We start from the raw sequence: 20,709 nt of genomic DNA, 5'->3' as shown, positions 1-20,709 counted from the left end.
GGAGGAGGAGCAGCGCCCGCGCATGTGATTTTTTTTTGCCCTACCATCACCCCTTCCAGCCGACCCCGGGGGACTTTAGCAGCAGCAGCAGGAGCCTCCAGCTCCCCTGCAGGGACTTGCCTCCTGGAGAAAGTTTGCTTTTATTTTATCCGCCCCCCCCCGCGTTTCTTGACCCCTCCCAGGGCAGCGGGCTCCTGCTCCTGCCAACGCCGCAGCTGGCTCGCGCCGGGGGCTTCGGGGCGGGCTGGCGAGCCGCGCGTGTCCCACCGCGGGGCTGGGCAGCGGGGGCTGCTCCGCGCGCAGCCGGCGGCTCCCGGCCCTGAGTCCCCGCGGGCTGTGTGAGCGGGGCAGCGGCGGGGCGCGTTTGCTGCCTGTGGGGGCGGGAAGCCGCCCACCCCCACCGCGGGCGCACACCGGTTGCACCTGAGCTGCCCCGTCCTCCCCCCCGCATTACCACCGCAGCCCTTCCTCGGGGTCTGCCTGCGCGGCCGGGGGAGGGGGCAGAGAGTGACCATGCGAGAGAGAGGGAAGGTTTAACCCCCTCGCCTCCCCCCCCCCCACACTCATGAATTAACTCCCGAGGGGGGGAGCAGCAGAGCCCGGGGACAGAAGGAGCCGGGCATCCCTCGTCTGCCTCAGAGGCGAGACAGCAGCAGCCGCAGCAGCACCCGGCTGGGAGCGATGCCTCTGAGGCTCGCCTGGCTTTGGTGGGGGGGGCTGCTGTGCAGCTGCTGCTGCTCCCCGCCGCCGCCCGCGCTGCCCCTGCTGCCCGCCGCGGGGGCGCTGCTGGCGGACGGCAGCAGGGAGCAGCCGCAGCCTCCAGCCTCCCCCTCGCCGGGATTCCTCTACCGGCGCCTCAAGTCGCACGAGAAGCGGGAGATGCAGAAGGAGATCCTGTCCGTGCTGGGGCTTCCGCACCGGCCCCGGCCGCTGCACGGGCTGCAGCCGCGGCCGCCTCCTCCCCAGCAGCAGCTGCTGCCCCCGCCGGGCAGACTCAACTCGGCTCCTCTCTTCATGCTGGATCTGTACAATGCCCTGTCCAGCGAGGAGGAGCAGGGGCCGGGGGCAGAGCGCCGCCGCCTGCAGCCCCACACCGCTCACACCCTGCAGCGCAAGACCCTCATCCCCCAGCCGGGACCCAGCGGCGGCTCCCCCTCGGCCAGCTCGCAGGACAGCGCCTTCCTCAACGATGCGGACATGGTCATGAGCTTTGTGAACCTGGGTGAGTGTCAGGCGGCCGCCTGGGGCAAGGGGCGGGCCAAGGGGGAGACGTGATCTGGGCGGTGGAAGCAGGTGGCATCGGAAAGTGGGCACCGCGCGAGAGCTGGGGGGGGGGGGGGGGCAGAGCCAGCCGTCAGCCGCATTTGGAGGCTCTTGGGTGTGAATCCGGGATCAGAACATCGGTGTGTCTCGGCGGTGGGCTGCGCTTCTCTCCGGGGTGGCGGAGATCTTACCGGAGCTGACTCAACTTCCCCCTAGCAATCGCTAGACGGCCCCGCTGCTTAGACACGGTACTGGCCCTTTACTGCATCCCAGGGCAAGGTGCTACCTGAGCCTCTTACAAGCACTCGCTCAGCGCTCCCTGGAATCTGCTCCATGGTGGGCTCTCCCTCTTTTGCCCCTGCAGGAGAGCACTCACCTAGCACTTTGCATCTTCAAATGCTAATTAGTTAAGGGCAGCAAAACATTCAGTGACTGTGAGTTGGTCGGGAGAGGCGCTTTTTCGTTTGTCTGTCTGTTTGTTTGTTTGTTTGTTTGTTTGTTTGACAGTTTTTGCCTGGAGCAGGGGAGTCAGGCTTGGCTGTCTGTTGTACATGTGAATGCGCACACATATGCTGCCCCATTTATTTATTTATTTTGCAGTGAGGTCCTGGATGGATGAATGTGTTGATTCTTGAGAAACCAATGTTTGTTCCCAAGTTACTGTTTAGTTACAGCCGCCTACATGAATATGTTGTCAGGGATCAAAGCAAAAAACCAAACACAACCCCTTCCCCCCAATTGCACATCATTTGCTATATTGAATGTGCACTGTGTTACTAACATAGGATTGTAGCAGATAAAGGCGGAAAGTTTCTAACAGATCATTGAATCCATCTCACTTCAAGTGCACAGTATATCCCCAGAGAAATGAGGTATTATTAAAGTGATGCTGCACTTGATATAATCCAGAAGGCCAAATCATAATTATTTTCAATTCAATAAGATTAAACAGGCCTTTGCTATTTCACTTAATTTTGAGGATGATTTTCAAATTACATTTGGATAATCTGATACATGCACCAACTTGATGATTAACTTTTTCCCCTCAGAGACTTGTTTGCTGTTAGTTGGTTGTTTTCAATAAGTGCAAAATAATGTGAGGTGGAAGGACATAAGATACCCTTAAAGTTTTGGACAATTTAAATCACAGTTTAGGACAGCTGTTCCAGTAGTAGAATAGCAAGAGTCATTCTGCAGGTTAGGATTGCACTGGCAGAGCTGTGGTGCACATCTGTATAACGCTTGCCCATCCTCTGAAAGTTTTTGGCCAGTGATACAACAGTGACAGACTAGAGTTGTATGGATACAACACCATCTTTTCTAATAAAAACAAACAGAATTTAGTAGTATCCTGTAGTCTTAGGCCTCAAATAACTAAATATCGCTTATTATCATTTCACATCTATATTATGATAGTGTCCAAAGGCCCTAATCTGGATTGAAACCACTTTGTTTTAGGTGCTGAACAAAGACATAGTTAGATCTGACTGTATGAAATATATGGTAGTCAATTGCACCCAAATTGTGGCAGGAACCAGCAGTATTGCACAGGCAGTGCATGCATAGTCCTGGAGCAGGAGCAAAGAATGCCTTGACTTGCTCAGCAGCAATCCCTCTGTTTGGTTATAAAATGCTGTGGTCCGGCTATGAAGAGTACCAGTCCTCTGCCAGAAGAATGCTGACTGACACTTGGGAACACAATAGGAAGATATATATAATGGGGAGATGCTAAAATACATTTTGTTAGACATCAACCTTATTTTTAAACAGATCTCATTTTCATAATGTTATTAATGTGCCATGCACGAAAGAGAGAATTTCAATGGAAAAACAGAAAACACTTGTTAATAAGTTTTATACAGTGGAATGCAACTGTAAGGAACTGATATTGTGAAACTCCATTTAATGTGAAGAAGAATGAAACACCAATATTATTCCAATACGATAATGTGCAAAGTGATTTCCATTTTAATGAAGTTCTGTAAAGTTTAGACTTCACAGTAAGATGGTTCAATGTCATCTTAAAATAGATGTTTTGATAAATGTTGGTCCTAGAATTAAGTAGCAGAACTATGACTCTTATCCAGGAAGAGATTGCTTCAGAGATTGTGTTGTTGAGCATTCCACAAATTTCCTAATCTATAGCAATGATATGTTAACTAAAATTTAAAAATGTAGCTGTCAAACTATTACCACAGAAAGGTACATGTGTTTTTTGAATCAAGGCCTGGATGATGCACGCTTATAGAAACTCTTGGGCCAAAGTTAGATGGAAAAATCAATGGGCTTAAGACCGTGGAGTTTCTGCCCCCTTATGTGATTGCTTGTCAGAGTTTGGCCACCAAAGGAGCAGACAGTGGGCATGGCCTTAAACTCTGGATGCTCTGAAATTGGTGGGGAAATTCTATGGAACCTTGGGCAAATATGCAGTGGCTCAGAGCTTCCCCGCCACTCTCTGCCTGCCCAGTTTGCTTTGGCAACACTGTCAGCTGCCAGGGCATTCCCAACTATTGCTGGCTCTTTTCCTTGCCACTAGGGTTCTCTAGGGCATATAGCAGGAATGTGTGTAAATTAATGAGCACAGGGTTATTTTACTCTAGGAATTCCAGGAGAAGGATGCTGTGGAGAGTAGCGCTTTTCTAGTTCCATCTACTTTCCAACCAGCGGGGCTTCTCCCAAACCCACAGAAGCCTGACTGCATGTAGTTCAGGCAAGTGAGCTTTGCAGAATAGAGGGGAGGATGCCACATTGCTGCCATCACCTTATTTTTATACATTTTGGCTTACGGGTTTGGTCCTGCAAGGGGCTCACCAATTCCCAGAAGCGTTGAGCACCTGCAACACTTATTGACTTCAATGGGCACTTTGGGCAAGTTGTTTAGCACTTTGCTGGATAAAGCCTTTGAGGAAAATTATTGGAGAGATTGATACTCCCCTCTGTACAGTAAAAGCACTGTTTTCTGTTGTGAGCCAAAGCATTCATTAGGTTCAAATCAGTTCAAATAATTTGGATCCAGACACTTACATAATGACCAGGGGAAATTATTCATGTAATATATTGAAATAACAGTTAAAATGCTAGCTATGAGTATCAGGAAGTATGAATCAACATTAGAAATTTCTCACCAACATCCAAGTTGCTAGTCATAAAAGATAATGACACTTATAATCGTTGTCTGTTATTAAACTGTTCATAGATCAACAGACTGAGATTGAGCAATTGGTGTTGCATTTATTGCCTCTTGGGATGTCTTGGTCTCTTGCAAATGTACTAATGTCTACTCTTTTCAACTGAATGATAATTTATAATGCAAAATAACAGGAAGCTTACTGATATAGCATAAGATAGAGACAAGTTCTGATGGGAGAAAGACCAGCCTGAATTGCTGCGTATGAAAATGGGTATTGGTATGGTATATCCTAGGAAAAAGCAGCAAAAATGTACAGGATTTCAGTGTTTTTCAATGCTCCTATTAGGTATATACCAAAAAACTGCCAAAACTCATAGTTGAATTCTCTTCACCTGCAATCACCACCAACATGATTTTCCTGGTACTTGCATGTGATCAGGACTCCAATGAGTGGATGCTAACTAAATAGAAAGGCTACTTTTCATAGAATCATAGAATCATAGAATAACAGAGTTGGAAGGGACCTCTGGAGGCCATCTAGTCCAACCCCCTGCTCAGAGCATGACCAATCCCAACTAAATCATACCAGCCAGGGCTTTGTCAAGCCTGACCTTAAAAACTTTTAAGGAAGGGGATTCCACCACCTCCCTAGGTAACGCATTCCAGTGTTTCACCACCCTCCTAGTGAAAAAGTTTTTCCTAATATCCAACCTAAACCTCCCCCACTGCAACTTGAGACCATTACTCCTTGTCCTGTCATCTGCTATCACTGAGAATAGTCTAGATCCATCCTCTTTGGATGCACCTTTCAGGTAGTTAAAAGCGGCTATCAAATCCCCCCTCATTCTTCTCTTCCGTAGACTAAAGAATCCCAGTTCCCTCAGCCTCTCCTCATAAGTCATGTGTTCCAGTCCCCTAATCATTTTTGTTGCCCTTCGCTGGACTCTCTCCAATTTCTCCACATCCTTCTTGTAGTGTGGGGCCCAAAACTGGACACAGTACTCCAGATGAGGCCTCACCAATGTCGAATAGAGGGGAACGATCACGTCCCTTGATCTGCTGGCAATGCCCCTACTTATACACCCCAAAATGCCATTGGCCTTCTTGGCAACAAGGGCACACTGTTGACTCATATCCAGCTTCTCGTCCACTGTCACCCCTAGGTCCTTCTCTGCAGAACTGCTGCCTAGCCATTCGGTTCCTAGTCTGTAGCGGTGCATTGGATTCTTCTGTCCTAAGTTCAGGACTCTGCACTTGTCCTTGTTGAACCTCATCAGATTTCTTTTGGCCCAATCCTCCAATTTGTCTAGGTCCCTCTGTATCCTATCCCTACCCTCCAGCATATCTACCACTCCTCCCAGTTTAGTGTCATCCGCAAACTTGCTGAGGGTGCAATCAACACCATCCTCCAGATCATTAATGAAGATATTGAACAAAACCGGCCCCAGGACTGACCCTTGGGGCACTCCGCTAGATACCGGCTGCCAACTAGACATGGAGCCATTGATCACTACCCATTGAGCCCGACAATCTAGCCAACTTTCTACCACCTTGTAGTGCATCCATCCAGCCCATACTTCTTTAACTTGCTGACAAGAATATTGTGGGAGACCGTGTCAAAAGCTTTGCTAAAGTCGAGGAATAACACGTCCACTGCTGTCCCTTCATCCACAGAACCAGTTATCTCATCATAGAAGGCAATTAGATTAGTCAGGCATGACTTTCCCTTGGTGAATCCATGCTGACTGTTCCTGATCACTTTCCTCTCATCTAAGTGCTTCAGAATTGATTCCTTGAGGACATGCTCCATGATTTTTCCAGGGACTGAGGTGAGGCTGACCGGCCTGTAGTTCCCAGGATCCTCCTTCTTCCCTTTTTTAAAGATGGACACTACATTAGCCTTTTTCCAATCTTCCGGGACTTCCCTCGATCGCCATGAGTTTTCAAAGATAATGGCCAATGGCTCTTCAATCACATCCGCCAATTCCTTTAGCACTCTCGGATGCAATGCATCCGGCCCCATGGACTTGTGCATGTCCAGTTTTTCTAAATAGTCCCGAACCACTTCTTCCTTCACAGAGGGCTGGCCACCTCCTCCCCATGCTGTGCATGTAGTCTGGGAGCTGACCTTGTTCGTGAAGACAGAGGCAAAAAAAAGCATTGAGTACATTAGCTTTTTCCACATCCTCTGTCACTAGGTTGCCTCCCTCATTTAGTAAGGGGCCCACACTTTCCTTGGCTTTCTTCTTATTGCCAACATACCTGAAGAAACCCTTCTTGTTACTCTTAACATCCCTCGCTAGCTGCAACTCCAGGTGTGATTTAGCCTTCCTGATTCCATTGCTACATGCCCGAGCAATATTTATATACTCATCCCTGGTCATTTGTCCAATCTTCCACTTCTTGTAAGCCTCTTTTTTGTGTTTAAGATCAGCAAGGATTTCACTGTTAAGCCAAGCTGGTCGCCTGCCATATTTACTATTCTTTCTACACATTGGGATGGTTTGTCCCTGTAACCTCAATAAGGATTCTTTAAAATACAGCCAGCTCTCCTGGACTCCTTTCTCCCTCATGTTATTCTCCCAGGGGATCTTGCCCATCAGTTCCCTGAGGGAGTCAAAGTCTGCTTTTCTGAAGTCCAGGGTTTTCTGAACAGCATTGTCAGTGTTTTTTAAAGGTGTTGTCTTTTGACTACTGGTAAAGTAGTGACTACAAAAGAAATTGGAGTGTTCTTTAGAGTCATTTTAATAGAATCAGAAATATAAATTCTTCTGTGAGTGTGGATCCTATTGTAGGTGCTCACATGTCTCATGCATGCAAGATTAATTTTTTTTTAATAACAGTGTCCATGAGGAAATGCCTGCGCCCTGTTCCTTCTTCTCATGCTCCTGTGTGAGGGCACAGAAGGTGGAGCAGCCACAGCCCTCCCTCAGATCCCTCTTACTTTCTGTGGCAGTGAGATAGAACCTGGACAGTGTCAGACATGTTACTTTTCTTTGAGCTTCAAACACCTCTACTAGACGAGTCCTGTGAAAAAATTCTTCTTCACGCTCTTTATTACATTTTATACATGTGGACATTCCAAAATGAAAGGGGAGGAGGCAAGGTTCAGGAGCACAATGAGGAGGGGCACTGAATCTTCACATTTGTTGGCTGCTCTGGTCAAGCCCATTTCCTGGCCAGCTTTGATGTCTTTTTGGACTGTCTTGGACCCTTATGGCTGCTATGCCATGAAGGAGATTGTGGATGTCTTGTGCTGAAGCCACCTGGCTCTACGTGACTTTCTGCCGCTGGGGAACTGCACCAGGGTTTATGTTGGTGTAAGTCCTTGTTGAATCTAGTCCAGCACCATCAAAACAACAATATTCCTGCATTTAGTTTAAAATGTGAACATTGTACATTGTGTTTTTAACTTAAATAAGGAAAGAGAGATGCCCAGACTACCCATGTAATTGAGAGGGGTAGTTAGTGCTACGGAATCTTACATCTTTACTAATTTGAACAATTTAAGAAGTTAGAGCAAAGTATTCATTCCTTAAGAGAAAGAAGAAAGCCCCATTGATTATCTCTGCTGTTTCCCAAACAGTAGACCTCTTTAAGTATGATTAATCTACTACCAATAAGCACCTCTATTTGATTATTTATAACAATGAATTTTTATTGTTCTACCATCACACAACAAATTTTATGTAACTGGAAACTGTCTAACTCCAGGCAAATTGTCGACACTTGTGTAACCTTGTTGTTAAGAGCTGATGTAAAGAGCTGCGCAAAAGTAGTCCATTTGCAATACCCAACATCAAGTTTTATTGGTTCCAGAAAACCCAGGAACTTTGCTACATATTCTTGAGCACTATCTAATTAAACCTTATCTATGGACTATTTACATATCTATTAACATAGAGCAGAGCACTCTTCTAATGAGAATAGCCTCAAATAACGAAATTAGTGCAAACCCCAGCTTGGTCTTGTCTATATGTAGGGATCAGCAGTGATGTAGCTACACCAATAGCTGGCCACTGAGTACTGAACTGCAATTGTTCCCAATTTAGATTTCCTTCCAACTCCTTTTGCTTTTGCCATTATTAGGTGGCATGATTTGGGCTGATGCCATTATGGAGATGATTCTTAAATTAGTCATTTTTTACAATATGTTGGAATAATAACCTTCTTGTCAAGTTGCCTATCTGAAATTTACTCTTGGGTGGCTGGATGCAAGATTTGTTATGATGTGTCTTTTATAGGCCCAAATTTCTAGCTTTCGTGGCTTGTAGTTTGATAGGAGAGGTCTCTTGTTTGCTGTTTCCATTGAGAATCTTGGGATTGCTTGGTGGACTCAAGTGCAAGTTTTCAAGGAACTGTTACTTAAATAAGTGGCCTGATTTTTTCAGAAGTGTGGTCAAATTGAGTAAACGTGACAGAATCAAGCCCTAAGGTGGCAGTATCAGCCATCAGGAGCTGTTTCTTAACTCTACTCATTTATTAAAAATGGATTTGATAGTTGCAGTGCTATTGTTCATGGCTTTTGTGCTCTTAATATTTGTGACAATCAGAGTCCAGACGCCTAAAGGAGAGAACAGGGGATCTGAACCCCGAAGAATAAGCAATTGAATCAGCTGGCTGTATACAATGTTATTGTGTATAAATATATATTAAGTAAGGTCTTTTATGGAAGTGGGTAATACTCTGAACTTGATGGTCATTAGGAGATGTGTACAGGCTGTGGTTATGCATGTGTATATATGTATAGAAAATTGTTATTGTAACCAGGGTGCAGCTACAGCATCACCTCACAGCAGTGTGGGGAAGCAATCAGGCAAGGAGGAGCACCTCCCAGTCTAGTTGTTTACATAAAACTAACTCCACGCATGTAGCATTGTACAACCGAGGGAAAGTCAGTGGTAGACCATTAAAATTAATAGAAAGACATTGAACCTGAAAAGAAAAACTCAGTCCTGGAAAACTAAGGGAGGAGGGAGTTTTCCTCCTCTGTGTAACCATGAATTACCATGTCTGAGAGAAAGGAAAAAAACAAATTCCCTCCCCCTCTGACCTGCAAACCCTGTTAAAAGGGAAGAGGTTTGAAGTGAAGGCTAACCAGAAACTGAGGGCCAGCATCAAAGCGGGGTGTGGTCCCTGAAACACTGGATATCCTCTAGGACAGAAGCCATGCTAGAAAACTGTTCAGAGGCAGTAGGTAACTTGTATTAGAGCAGGGAATTTAGCTAACATAGAAGTGTAAAGCCTGAAGTTTTGTCTTTATGGTCTTCTATGTAACTTGTATGCATTTTTTCCTTATTATTTCACCTTTGAATCTGTGAGATTTATCTATTAAATAAACTTTTAATTTATTTTTACCTGAAGCAAGTCCCTGTTGTGCAACCTGAGTGCAGTGTGCAGCCCTGAGTGGATTGATGACTTGGGGGCAGGATTCACTCCTTCAGAGATGAATGATGAATCAGAAGAGAGAAGTCTGAGTGTCCAGTAGTTAAGAACTTGGGGGATGCATTTGGGGAGACATGAGACCAGAAGGGGTCATTGAGGTCATCCTGCAAAGAGTAAGTAGGTGGATGGAATCCAAGATGAGACCTTCATGCTTGAAGGCTGGCTACTGGTGTCAAAGTTCTGAGCTATAGCAGCAGAGCATTAAGGCACCCAAAGGAAAAGGCAGGCAATAACAGAACTCTTTACGGGGCTGCGTGATCCCCAAAATGTCACAGTATTCACTCATATTGTAGACCAAATTTACTGCTGACCTAAGTCATGTTATTCTGCAAACACTTCTAAAATGATCTACAAATTCTGGTTTGCCAATTCATGGGTCCATGTCTCCTGATTTGTCTGAACTGTCCATTTTTGACCTCCACAAAATCATTAAGGACCATTCTACTTGCTTGAGGCTTGTAGTGTTCAAGAACAGATTTTGATGTTTTGGTGGCCAGGCATTTTGTTTGGATTAAGCCCCTTTTTATTTGGGAGTATGTATAGGATCTAAGGCTGGGGCAGAGAGGTGCATGGTTATTTATTTATTTTTGGAGAGAGAATGTAAATATTTCCCCTTTAAATTGCAGTTTGTGTTATATGGAGACATCTTGTTGCTTAACAGAGCTGCGATCTGTGCATTCAGCATTTCTTCCTTTGGTGACATAAATAAATGTTGGGGTGACATTTTCAGAAGTGTGTAAGTAACTTAGAAGTTGAAGTCCATTTCAAAAATGACTTGGACATATGTGGTCTGAACCAAAACCCATTGCACTCAATAGGAAAATTCCCATTGACTTCAATGAGCTTTGGATCAGAGCCTGAGGAGCCTGAATCATTCAAACACAATGAGAGACTTAGGGTCCTAAGTGTCTGAAACGGCACTTGTGGAAACTTTACCCTTTATCTGCCATCTCTGTAGTGATAGGTAACAGGAGCAAGTAGAACAGTTCTGACAGTGAGTAGAATTCTGTTCCCACAGAATTAATAACCCAGTTCCAGTTGCAGGGCCAAATGCTACCTTCAGTTTCCTTTGCTCAACTCCAGTGAAGATAGTTAGTTACCCCTCTGCAACCTTATTGAGTTCAGTTTCACTGGGGACAGAAATGGTGGGATGACTAAGTAACCAAGTAAGTAACTGGCAGCCATGGCTGGCAGCCATGGTGTTTTAATCCAATGTTGTCTGTACCTACTGTGAGCACAGTTAATCAACTCAGTGGTTTCCTGGAGCCCTTCCTATACTAGCATACTCACTGTGGCTAACAATGATAGAACTGAATTAGTGCTAGCAACAGTGGGATTTTTTTTTTTTTGGCAAAAAAGTCTAGTGTAGACATAGCCTAAGTCAGGGGTAGGCAACCTATGGCACTCGATTTCAGTGGCACTCACACTGGCCACCGGTCCGGGGAGCTCTGCATTTTAATTTAATTTTAAATGAAGCTTCTTAAACATTTTAAAAACCTTATTTACTTTACATACAACAATAGTTAATTATATATTATAGACTTATAGAAAGAGACCTTCTAAAAACGTTAAAATGTATTACTGGCACGCGAAACCTTAAATTAGAGTGAATAAATGAAGACTTGGCACACCACTTCTGAAAGGTTGCCGACCTCCGGCCTAAGTGTTCTGCAAATTGAAACAGTAGCTGTGTTTTTAAGAGTTCTGCACATGACTGTCTTGATCCAATGTAGTGTTAATCTCAAGAATACATTTCCCTATGAACTTCCCCTTAAAAACTTCCAGTGGTATCACCTGATGTTCTGCACTAATGCCCAGTCTAACCAGAGTTCAGAACAGTTGGCTCCATATAAACTCAGAATATTGGTCGATCAAATATTTGTGTATAAATAGAATCATTTTGAAAATGCCTATTTAGAATACAGAAGCACAGTGTTTGCAATCTGTGCAGTGTATAAATGTACTGTACAGCTTGAGTGGCTTTGCAAATTAATCAAGACAGTTTGAACACTTGTGCTGCAGGAATCAAGATTTGCCAGTATTAAAGAAGAAAGTGTTTTAAACAGTACTGCAAGGATGTATCATTTCATCTTTTTTCTAATGTTTCTTTTACAATAAGAAGACAAGAATGTATCAGTTATTTGTAGCCTCTGTGTAAACATAAGATATATTTAATCAAGGTAAAATCTTGCTTTATGAGTCACAATTTCTTTGTCATAAAGTACATTAAAAATGTATACAACATAAGTGTTCATATTAGTAGTATATTGCTTTATGCAGGTGCAGATGCATACTTATCTTGTCAGTTTCTTTGCATTACACTTGCCTGGCTTATACTATAAAGGTGTTAGACACTCTGTTTACATATGTGCTAAAGGGTGACATAATGTCTATTGAAGCAAAGTCACTGAGCTCCCAACTAGGCTACAAGGAGCACTTAAAAATGAAAACAGATCAAAGCTCCGAGAAAGGTTGCGATATTCACAGCCATGAGCAAAGAGGTGTTGGAGAAAAGGGGCTCTAGTTTGTCTGAAACAGAGGTGCATAATTGCATGACTGTATCTCGAGAATCCCTTGAGTTTCCAGACTGTTTGAGATATGAATCTGTGAGAATAAATTTTTTAGCAGCAAATCCAAAAAGCCTGCTGAAAATTGTCCAAATAGATTAAGAAAAAGGTTAAATTGTAGCAAGCTCATACAAGATGAGAAATACTAGTCTGCCTGTCTTTTTATAGACTACAGTATAGAAGTTGTTTAGAATTGGACACTCATTGTAGTGTGACTAATATTTTTCAGACATAGTGAAATGTCTGCAATATAGACCTGTGCCTTAGAATGAAGTAACAGTTGCTTTTTTAGTGCCATTTAAATGTGGTTTTGATCAGCAGAATTTCTCTTCTTGAGAAAGGTGGATTTGGATGTTACCAAATGAATATGCACAAATTAAAAGGGGTAGGGGGGTTGAAAAGGTAATTTTTTTGATATCACTTCACTGTAGATTTTTTTTCAGCACTGTTTCTTCCCTCCTACTGATTCCCATTATGCTGTTTCAATCCCACTTAATCTTGACAAAGTGTGTGTGTGTATTTAAATAATGAAAGAGAGAGAGAGACAACAGTTACCAATGCAGCGTTACTATGCACATTTTATTTATACAGATTTTCATTATTGCACAACATTGACTGAAACGTCTCATCTAGCTTTGTGAACAAGGGGCTCCTCCAGAATGGACAACTTCTCCCTCAAGGCCTTGCATTATGGTGACCTGTCTTGAATGAGGAAGGCTAGATGAGACTCCCTTTGAAACCCATAAATAGAACATCTAGCACAGCCACTAGGTTGCTGCGGAGCAATTCCAGGCATTCCCTTTCCCAGGGAAATATCATGCTGTCACAATAATGCTCCCAGTCCAGCATGGACGGTGGAGGAGAAGGGATCAAACCTGTGTCTTTTGCATGGCAGCAAAGAATACTAAAGCATAGCGCTACCAGGCCAACTTTTATTTATTATTAATTATTATTATTTTACATCAATAATGGCTTTGGAAAAATAGAATTCCCAATCCAAGTTGCATATTTGAACTACAAAAGGGATGTGTATCTCTCTCTGTGTTTGGTTTTCTTTATAAGCATCTTCTTCACAATGAAGTTGGAACTGACCTAGTAAAGCTTCTGATCATCAAGAGTGCTGTCATTCTCACATTACATATTTAGCAGATTTGATTTTAATACAAAATACCACAAACACAGTTTTAAAATTTGGACATTTTAATCAGTAGTTATGTATAGAAAAATGATATCTGAATGCCTAAGCATAGACTTGATTCCCAGACATAGAATATGAGTGCCTAATTTGGACAATGAAATTTGAAAATTGAAGTCTCAGTTGCAAAAAGGCAATTTTTCGTCTCCCACAAACCCTCTACCCCTTCCATCCTCATGGCCATTCTTTTGAATGCAAAGTTACAGACCTTCTTAGTTAATTATTGTAACATCAGAAGTCTTTGACATGAAAGGGACCAAGCAGTGGCTATACAAGATAATGATTTGTTTATAACAATAATTTAAACAGTATATGAAAAGGATAAACATGCGTGTCCTGCCAACATTTGCTTTATGTTCTCTGTAAGCTTCAGTGATTGAGTCTCTTGGCTTCCCCTTTCAAATGTTTCTCCCTTTAAAAATAAAACAAATTGCAGAGGAGAAAAATCTTTCATATTTAAGGAGATTTCTATTTAATATGCTATAGGGGATAGCCAGAAACAAAATATACATGCATGTAGTACGATAAAGGATAGTTCACATTTAGAGATGTCTATATTTCGTTTCTGGTGTGTAGTGGTTTTTATGCTTATGGTTTTTAGTGACTGTAACAGCAATCCAATCCAAAATGTTCCACCCTGCAGTGTATGGAAAGTTTATTACTTACTAGAAAGTCTAAGGATCTTACTTTCTTTCATCCAAGGTTCTCAAAATACTTCAGAAACATTTAATTAAGCCTCAACTTGCTCTGAGGAAGGTAAATATCTATTTTACTCCTTTTCCAAATGGCTAATATGAGGCATGGCATTTGTGACTTCCCCACGGTCACCCATGAAAATTGGTAGCAGAGCAGTGGAGAGAACCCAGAAGTCCTGACTTCCAGTCCTTGCTCTAACCACTGATCCACACTCCCCATTATTGTATTGGCAAGTATGCAAAAGACTTGTAAACAATGGCAAGCCAGTGGAACTGTAAAATCTACCTTCAATTCCTAATGTCACTTATTGGAAGGTCTTAAAAAACCCAAGAATTCTCATTAGACTCATTCTTACATCCTTTTCCTCCTGCGCATAGGGGATACACCAATTTCCACCTTTTATTTTAGTCTTGTGCTGGTCTCTTAAGGATTCTGAGTGTCCTGTTGATGGATTAAGTCTTTCTCTGTTGTTCTGCATAATGTTTCTCTACATCATCCTCTTTTTCTCTTCCAGGTGGTGTCCATATTATCACCTGATGTGCAAGTTGTGCTGGTGGTGCCTTTAAAGCATGTCCTAAATATATCTGTTGTTATCTTACATGTTTGATTCTTTAGGTTGATTTGCTTTCCTTAGAATTTCTGATGTTGCAAGAAACTCTTTCCAATGACTTTGAAGATCTTTTGGAGGCATTTACTTTGGAATGAGTTCATTTTCTTCTTTTCAGTTTCCATTGTAGATTTCAATGACTTTTTGTATCAGTGCCAATCACGCTACTTTTCTAAATCTTTTCAAGTTCATGAAAATTGTTTGCTGCTTTTGATATTTGTTGCTTGACATCAAGCATGGAGTATTACCATCATTGCACATCTCACTCCCTAGATCTGTAAAATGCCTTACTAGTTCTAATGTTCCTCCATCTACTCTGATGGTTGGTTTTGGGAGAGTGATAGGCATATATGTTGTCTTCTCCTTGCTGATGAACAAATTGCCTTGTTTTGCTATGACCTTGTCTATACTACACAGTTTTGTCAACTGATATAATTACATTGCTTGTGCATGTTCACACAATGCTCCTTTTGTTGGCGGAGCATATCCACAGTAGGTGCCACAAGTACTCCTCAGATTACTTTTGGCATTCATGGAGCAGCTGAACACGGTGAACTGTCGGTTTCGGGCTCAGGAAACAAGCACTGAGTGGTGAGATCACATCATTATGCAGGTCTGGGATGATGAGCAGTGGCTGCAGAACTTTCTGTGAGGAAAGCCACCTTCTAGGCACTGTGCTCGGAGCTCACCCCAGCTCTGTGGTGCAGGGACACCAAAATGAGAGCTGCCCTCTCGGAAGAGAAGCGCATGGTAATTGCTGTGTGGAAGCTGGTAACCCCAGACTGCTACCATTTGGTCACGAATAAGTTTGGAATCGGGAAGTACACTGAAGGGGCTGTGTTAACGCAAGTGTGCAGGGCCATTAATCGCCTCCTGCTACGAAGGACTGTGACTCTTGGCAATGTGCGTGAAATAGTGGATGGCTTTGTGGCAATGAGATTCCCTAACTGCAGCAGGGTGATAGGTGGCACACAGCCCAATTTTGGCCCTGGACCATCTTGTGATGGAGTACATCAATAGGAAGGGGTACTTCTCTATGGTACTGCAGGTGCTTGTGGATTACTGTGGGTGTTTCTCTGACATCAGCACGGGCTGGTCTGGGAAGGTGCATGATGCATGCATCTTCAGGAACCCTGGCCTGTACAGAAAGCTGCAAGCAGGGACTTTCTTTCCAGGGCAGAAGATTCCAGTGGGGGATGTTGAAATGCCCATAGTCATCCTGGGAGACCTGGCATACCCCTTACTCCCATGGCTCATGAAGCCTTACACGGGAAACCTGGACAGCAGGAAGGAGTGTTTCAACAATAGGCTGAGCAGGTGCAGAATGACAGTTGAATGTGCCTTGGGCAGATTAAAAGCACACTGTTACTGCCTGTATGGCAGGTTAGACCTAAAAGAGGAAAATATTACTATGGTAATAGCAGCCTCCTGTGTGCTCCATAATATTTGTGAGGCTAAGGGTGAAAAGTTTCCCTGGGTTGTAGCGCAGAGGCGGATTGCCTGGCTGCTGAATTTGAGCAGCCAGATACCAGGGCGCTGAGAGCTGCACACTAGGGGGATATTCGAATCAGGGAGGCTTTGAGGCACCATTTTGACAATGAGCACCAGCAATGTGTCTTTCTATACAGCATTTTGCCATGCTTTGTTAACTTGCTGCCTTGCTTGAAAATTGTGATGATTCCTGACTGTGATTTGTAGTCAGCAAATTATCAAATCACTACAGCAGCAACAACCAATCTCTATTTGTCTCCTACAGAGTTTGTTTTTATTAAATATCAATTTACAACACACACAAAAGGCTTGGTGGGAAAGAAGATAAGAGTGCAGGGCAGTGTAGACTCTCATAGCTGTGGTTACGTCTAGCTGTAATTTTGGAAGTTGTCGAAGGGGTGGAGTGAATGGGGTACCGAGACGTTCCATGAAGTTACAAGTAATGCGTGAGAGGAGTTTGGGGAGGGCATGGAAAGCAGTTCTGTATTGACTGCAGGAGTAGGAGGGCAGGTGAGCATGCATGTGTTCTGGCTGGAGCGTGATTAGGAACTTCAACATCTCTGTTACCTCCTCCATCACTTTTATCATCCACTTCTGTTCCTTTACAATGTGCTCCTCACTCTCCTTTCTGTCCTGCCTTTCTATTTGAAATTTTTCCTTCAGGGTCTCTCTCCATTCCCTGTGTTCTCTTTTTTTGGCCTTTGAGGATTGGAGTACGTCTTGGAACTTGTCCGCCTCCCTCCTCCTTGGTCACTTCCTTATCTGGCAGAGGTGCTCCGCTGTTGTATAGGGGCTTCCCCTGAAGGGCACATCTGTCGAAGCATAAGAAACAATGCACAGAAGAATGATTGTTAGTTCACGCACAACATTGAATCATTATAGTAAAATGCACCTCTTTTTTACATAACAATCACTTTCTTACTGTCCCTTGGCAAGCACACATGTTGGCGAACACCCTAAACTTGGTGAGTTGGGCCCATGGCTGTGTGTGTGAGTGTTGGGCGCTAAAGATGGGGCAAACAGTCTAAGTGGTTTTTCAAGGGGATCACTGCAGGAAACTAGGGACATTTTTGTAAATTCTGCCACCATTTTTCACAGGTGAAGGTCATTGAAGCCGATATCTTACTCCTGAGGGTAAGCAAGGATGCAAGGGTGCATCTCCTGCACGTGTGCGGCTTTGGACCCATTCCCTATGCTGCTTTCCTGTGTGCTACCTTGGTCCCTGCACAAGTGATTACCAATTAGCACGTAAAAGTTTCCTACAATGGAGGAAGGAACAAAGCAGCTCTGCCAAGGAACCTTCGGTAGAGGATTGGCAAGTACCTCCAGGAAAGTTTCCTAGAGATCTCTCTGGAGGATTCCTGTGAAAACTCGGTGTGCATTAACACACTGTTCCACCACACTGCTTAGCTGCACAAGGGAATGTGGAGCACACTTAAGCACAGCTAGTCTTGTACATTTCTGTCCCTTCACCCACTTCTAGACTATTCAGAGGAAAGGGCAGCTCTACCTCAAATGACCAAGCAGCATCTACTCAAAAGATCACTTACCATAGCTTTCCTCTCCTGGATCATGCGCACTGTGAAGCTCAAAAGCTTTTACCTTCCACCAACAGAATTTGGTCCAATAAAATATATTAATTCACCTACCTTGTCTCTCTCCTATGCTGGGACCAAAATGGTTACAACAACACTGCAATAAGCAGGACAATATCACCCTCAAAAACAAGGTCATTCAGTTGTGCTTTATCATTAGTCCATAAAATTCCTTGGTTACCTTCTGTGGTTACTTTCCTCATGACATAGTCAGTGACCAGTGCAAACAATAGTGGGGAGATAATACACACCTTACTCCAGTTGCACTGCAAACCATTTATCAGCACTATTGCAAGTGGTGTACAGTCTATTCACCTGCTATATGAAAACTATGACTACTTCTTAGACATGACTGATAGAAGTAGAGGCTGTCTTACAAATTGCTTTTGCACTCAGATCTGATCCTGAGTGGGCCTCTGGGCTCTATCGTAATATCAAAGTCCATTCATATTTGATTACTGCAATTTGCCAAAAGTGCCAATTTTCTAAGTGATAAAATAGAGAGTTGCAAGGAAGCTGCCCCATATTACCAGGGGAATAGCTGCTTAATATAATACGGCTCTGATCTTGGTCGGGGGTGGGGAGGATGTCTCTAGTTGTTACTATAATGCAAAGAATAGCAAAGACTTTGTAATCAGGGAAGCTTAGAGGAGTAAATAATACATTTTTTACTGTGCTCTTCATATGCAAAACATCCCAAACTGAATTACAGAGTGAAACAAAATGTTGGCCAAATGTAATATGGGTCATGGGTAACTTTTGAAGGAAGGAGTAGATATTAACCATTCACATAGCTGTCCCTTGGGTAGGACGAATTGGGGCAACTGCTCTGGGCCTCACACAATGGGGGCGCCCTGTGGGCTGGTGCAATTGACTGCACGGTCGGTCCTGAAAGAGACAAATCTGTCACCTCTGCCCCAGGCCCTGCACCTCTGTAGGGACAGCCTGACCATTCATGTTGATAGGTGCCAGATCAGTGATGAACTTCAATACTCACTGGGAGCCACTGTCTGAAAACATGCAGGTTAGCCACAAAACCAGAAATAAGTATATGCTACAGAAGCAGCATCAGTGTGCTCTAATGTTTTGTCCCCTGTATATCCTATGGGAGTAATCTGTGCAGGGTCTACAAGTGCATTTGCTTGGTCACAGGGCATATGCATGTAAAAGTGAAGCCTTGCCTGCTAGAACCCATCCTGGAATGGAAGAAGTAAGATTCAGGGTGGACATCTTCTTCCCTATGGGTTTCTTGGTGGATACCAATGTGTGGAGACTTGAAATTTGGCCTTATCTAGTCTCTGTTTCTGATGCCAAACTACTTGAACTGTAGTTTCCAGCCAGTTCTGTTTTTACATACTCCTTAAAATGCAACTTTCTTACAAAAGAGTATCTTGGTTTCTAAGAAGAGCTGAATTTAGAACTAGAAGAGGTAATTGATTGAACAAACACTTTAAACTTGAAAGGTATTGGATAAACTCTTACTGAGTGAGGAGTTATACATACAGCCCAATTGAAGGTCTTGTTAAATTGAAGGTCTTGTTAATTTTGAAGACAATGAAAGAGGCACACTGAGACAAAGTAATGTTCATGCTGAAAGAAGATTAAAAATTGAAGTATAGTAATAAGTTTTGTGTTGACTGTTACTTTTTATAGGAAAGTTTATTGCAAATAACATATAGCAAAATGACTGGAGCCCAAAATAATAATTCCTTTATATTGCAGGAACTATTCGAATTGGGGCCATCTGATACTTTCACTATTGTCTGGCTCGGTTAAAAACAATTTTATGGGGTCCCCAAAAAACCATGTTGTTGCTCCTGGCAGCAATCTGTAGAGTTAGCAGCTTTGATTCCCTAAAACCTGAAAAGATAATTCATTAATTCTTAGCGCTTTCCAGGATAAACCCTTCAAAACTCATCTGAAAAAAAAATTAATCCCTGCTGTCACTCAAAACATTACATTTGTCTTCAGAGACAAATTATAAAGGTACATAAGAACAGCCGTACTGGGTGAGACCAAAGGTCCATCTAGCCCAGTATCTTGTCTTCCAACAGTGGCCAATGCCAGGTGCCCCAGAGGGAATGAACAGAACAGGTAATCATCAAGTAATCCATCTCCTGTCACCCATTCCCAGCTTCTAGCAAACAGAGGCTAGGGACGCTATCCCTGCCCATCCTGGATAATAGCCATTGATGGACCTATCCTCCATGAACTTATCTAGTTCTTTTTTGAAACGTGTTATAGTCTTGGCCTTCACGACATCCTCTGGCAAGGAGTTCCACAGGTTGACCATGCATTGTGTGAAAAAAAAACTTTCTTTTGTTTGTTTTAAATCTGTTGCCTATCAATTTAATTTGATAGTAGTTCTTGTGTTATCAGAAGGAGTAAATAACACTTATTTACTTTCTCCACACCAGTCATGATTTTATAGACCTCTATCATATCACCCCCTCACATCACACCCCTTGTCTCTTTTCCAAGCTGAAAAGTCCCACTCTTATTAATTTCTCCTCAACTGGCAGCCGTTCCATACCCCTGAACATATTTGTTGTCCTTTTCTGAACCTTTTCCAATTCCAATATATCTTTTTTTTGAGATGAGGCAACCATGTCTGCATACAGTATTCAAGATGTGTGTATACTATGCATTTATATAGAGGCAATATGATATTTTCTGTCTTATTATCTAACCCTTTCTTAATGATTCCCAACATTCTGTTC

The 20,709-nt window shown here is 43.2% G+C and overlaps 1 protein-coding gene across 2 annotated transcripts in view; it reads left to right on the top strand.

Moving 5' to 3' along the window:
• Nucleotides 1-277: 277 nt before the first annotated feature.
• Nucleotides 278-20,709, top strand: part of BMP6 (bone morphogenetic protein 6) — a 163,252-nt gene continuing 142,820 nt past the window's right edge. Inside the window, exon 1 of one of the 2 annotated variants that reach the window (XM_075125385.1) lies at nucleotides 278-1,222. In XM_075125385.1, the coding sequence (XP_074981486.1) occupies nucleotides 682-1,222 (541 nt within the window). In that variant the 5' untranslated portion in view covers nucleotides 278-681. The remainder of the gene's footprint in view (nucleotides 1,223-20,709) is intronic. The other variant, XM_048839805.2, reaches the window with a different exon arrangement.

The sequence above is a fragment of the Caretta caretta genome, chromosome 2, assembly GCF_965140235.1.
Source record: "Caretta caretta isolate rCarCar2 chromosome 2, rCarCar1.hap1, whole genome shotgun sequence".
Taxonomy (NCBI): domain Eukaryota; kingdom Metazoa; phylum Chordata; order Testudines; family Cheloniidae; genus Caretta; species Caretta caretta.
Note: the sequence above shows the minus strand (reverse complement) of the source record. Positions and strands in the feature narration are given on the sequence as shown.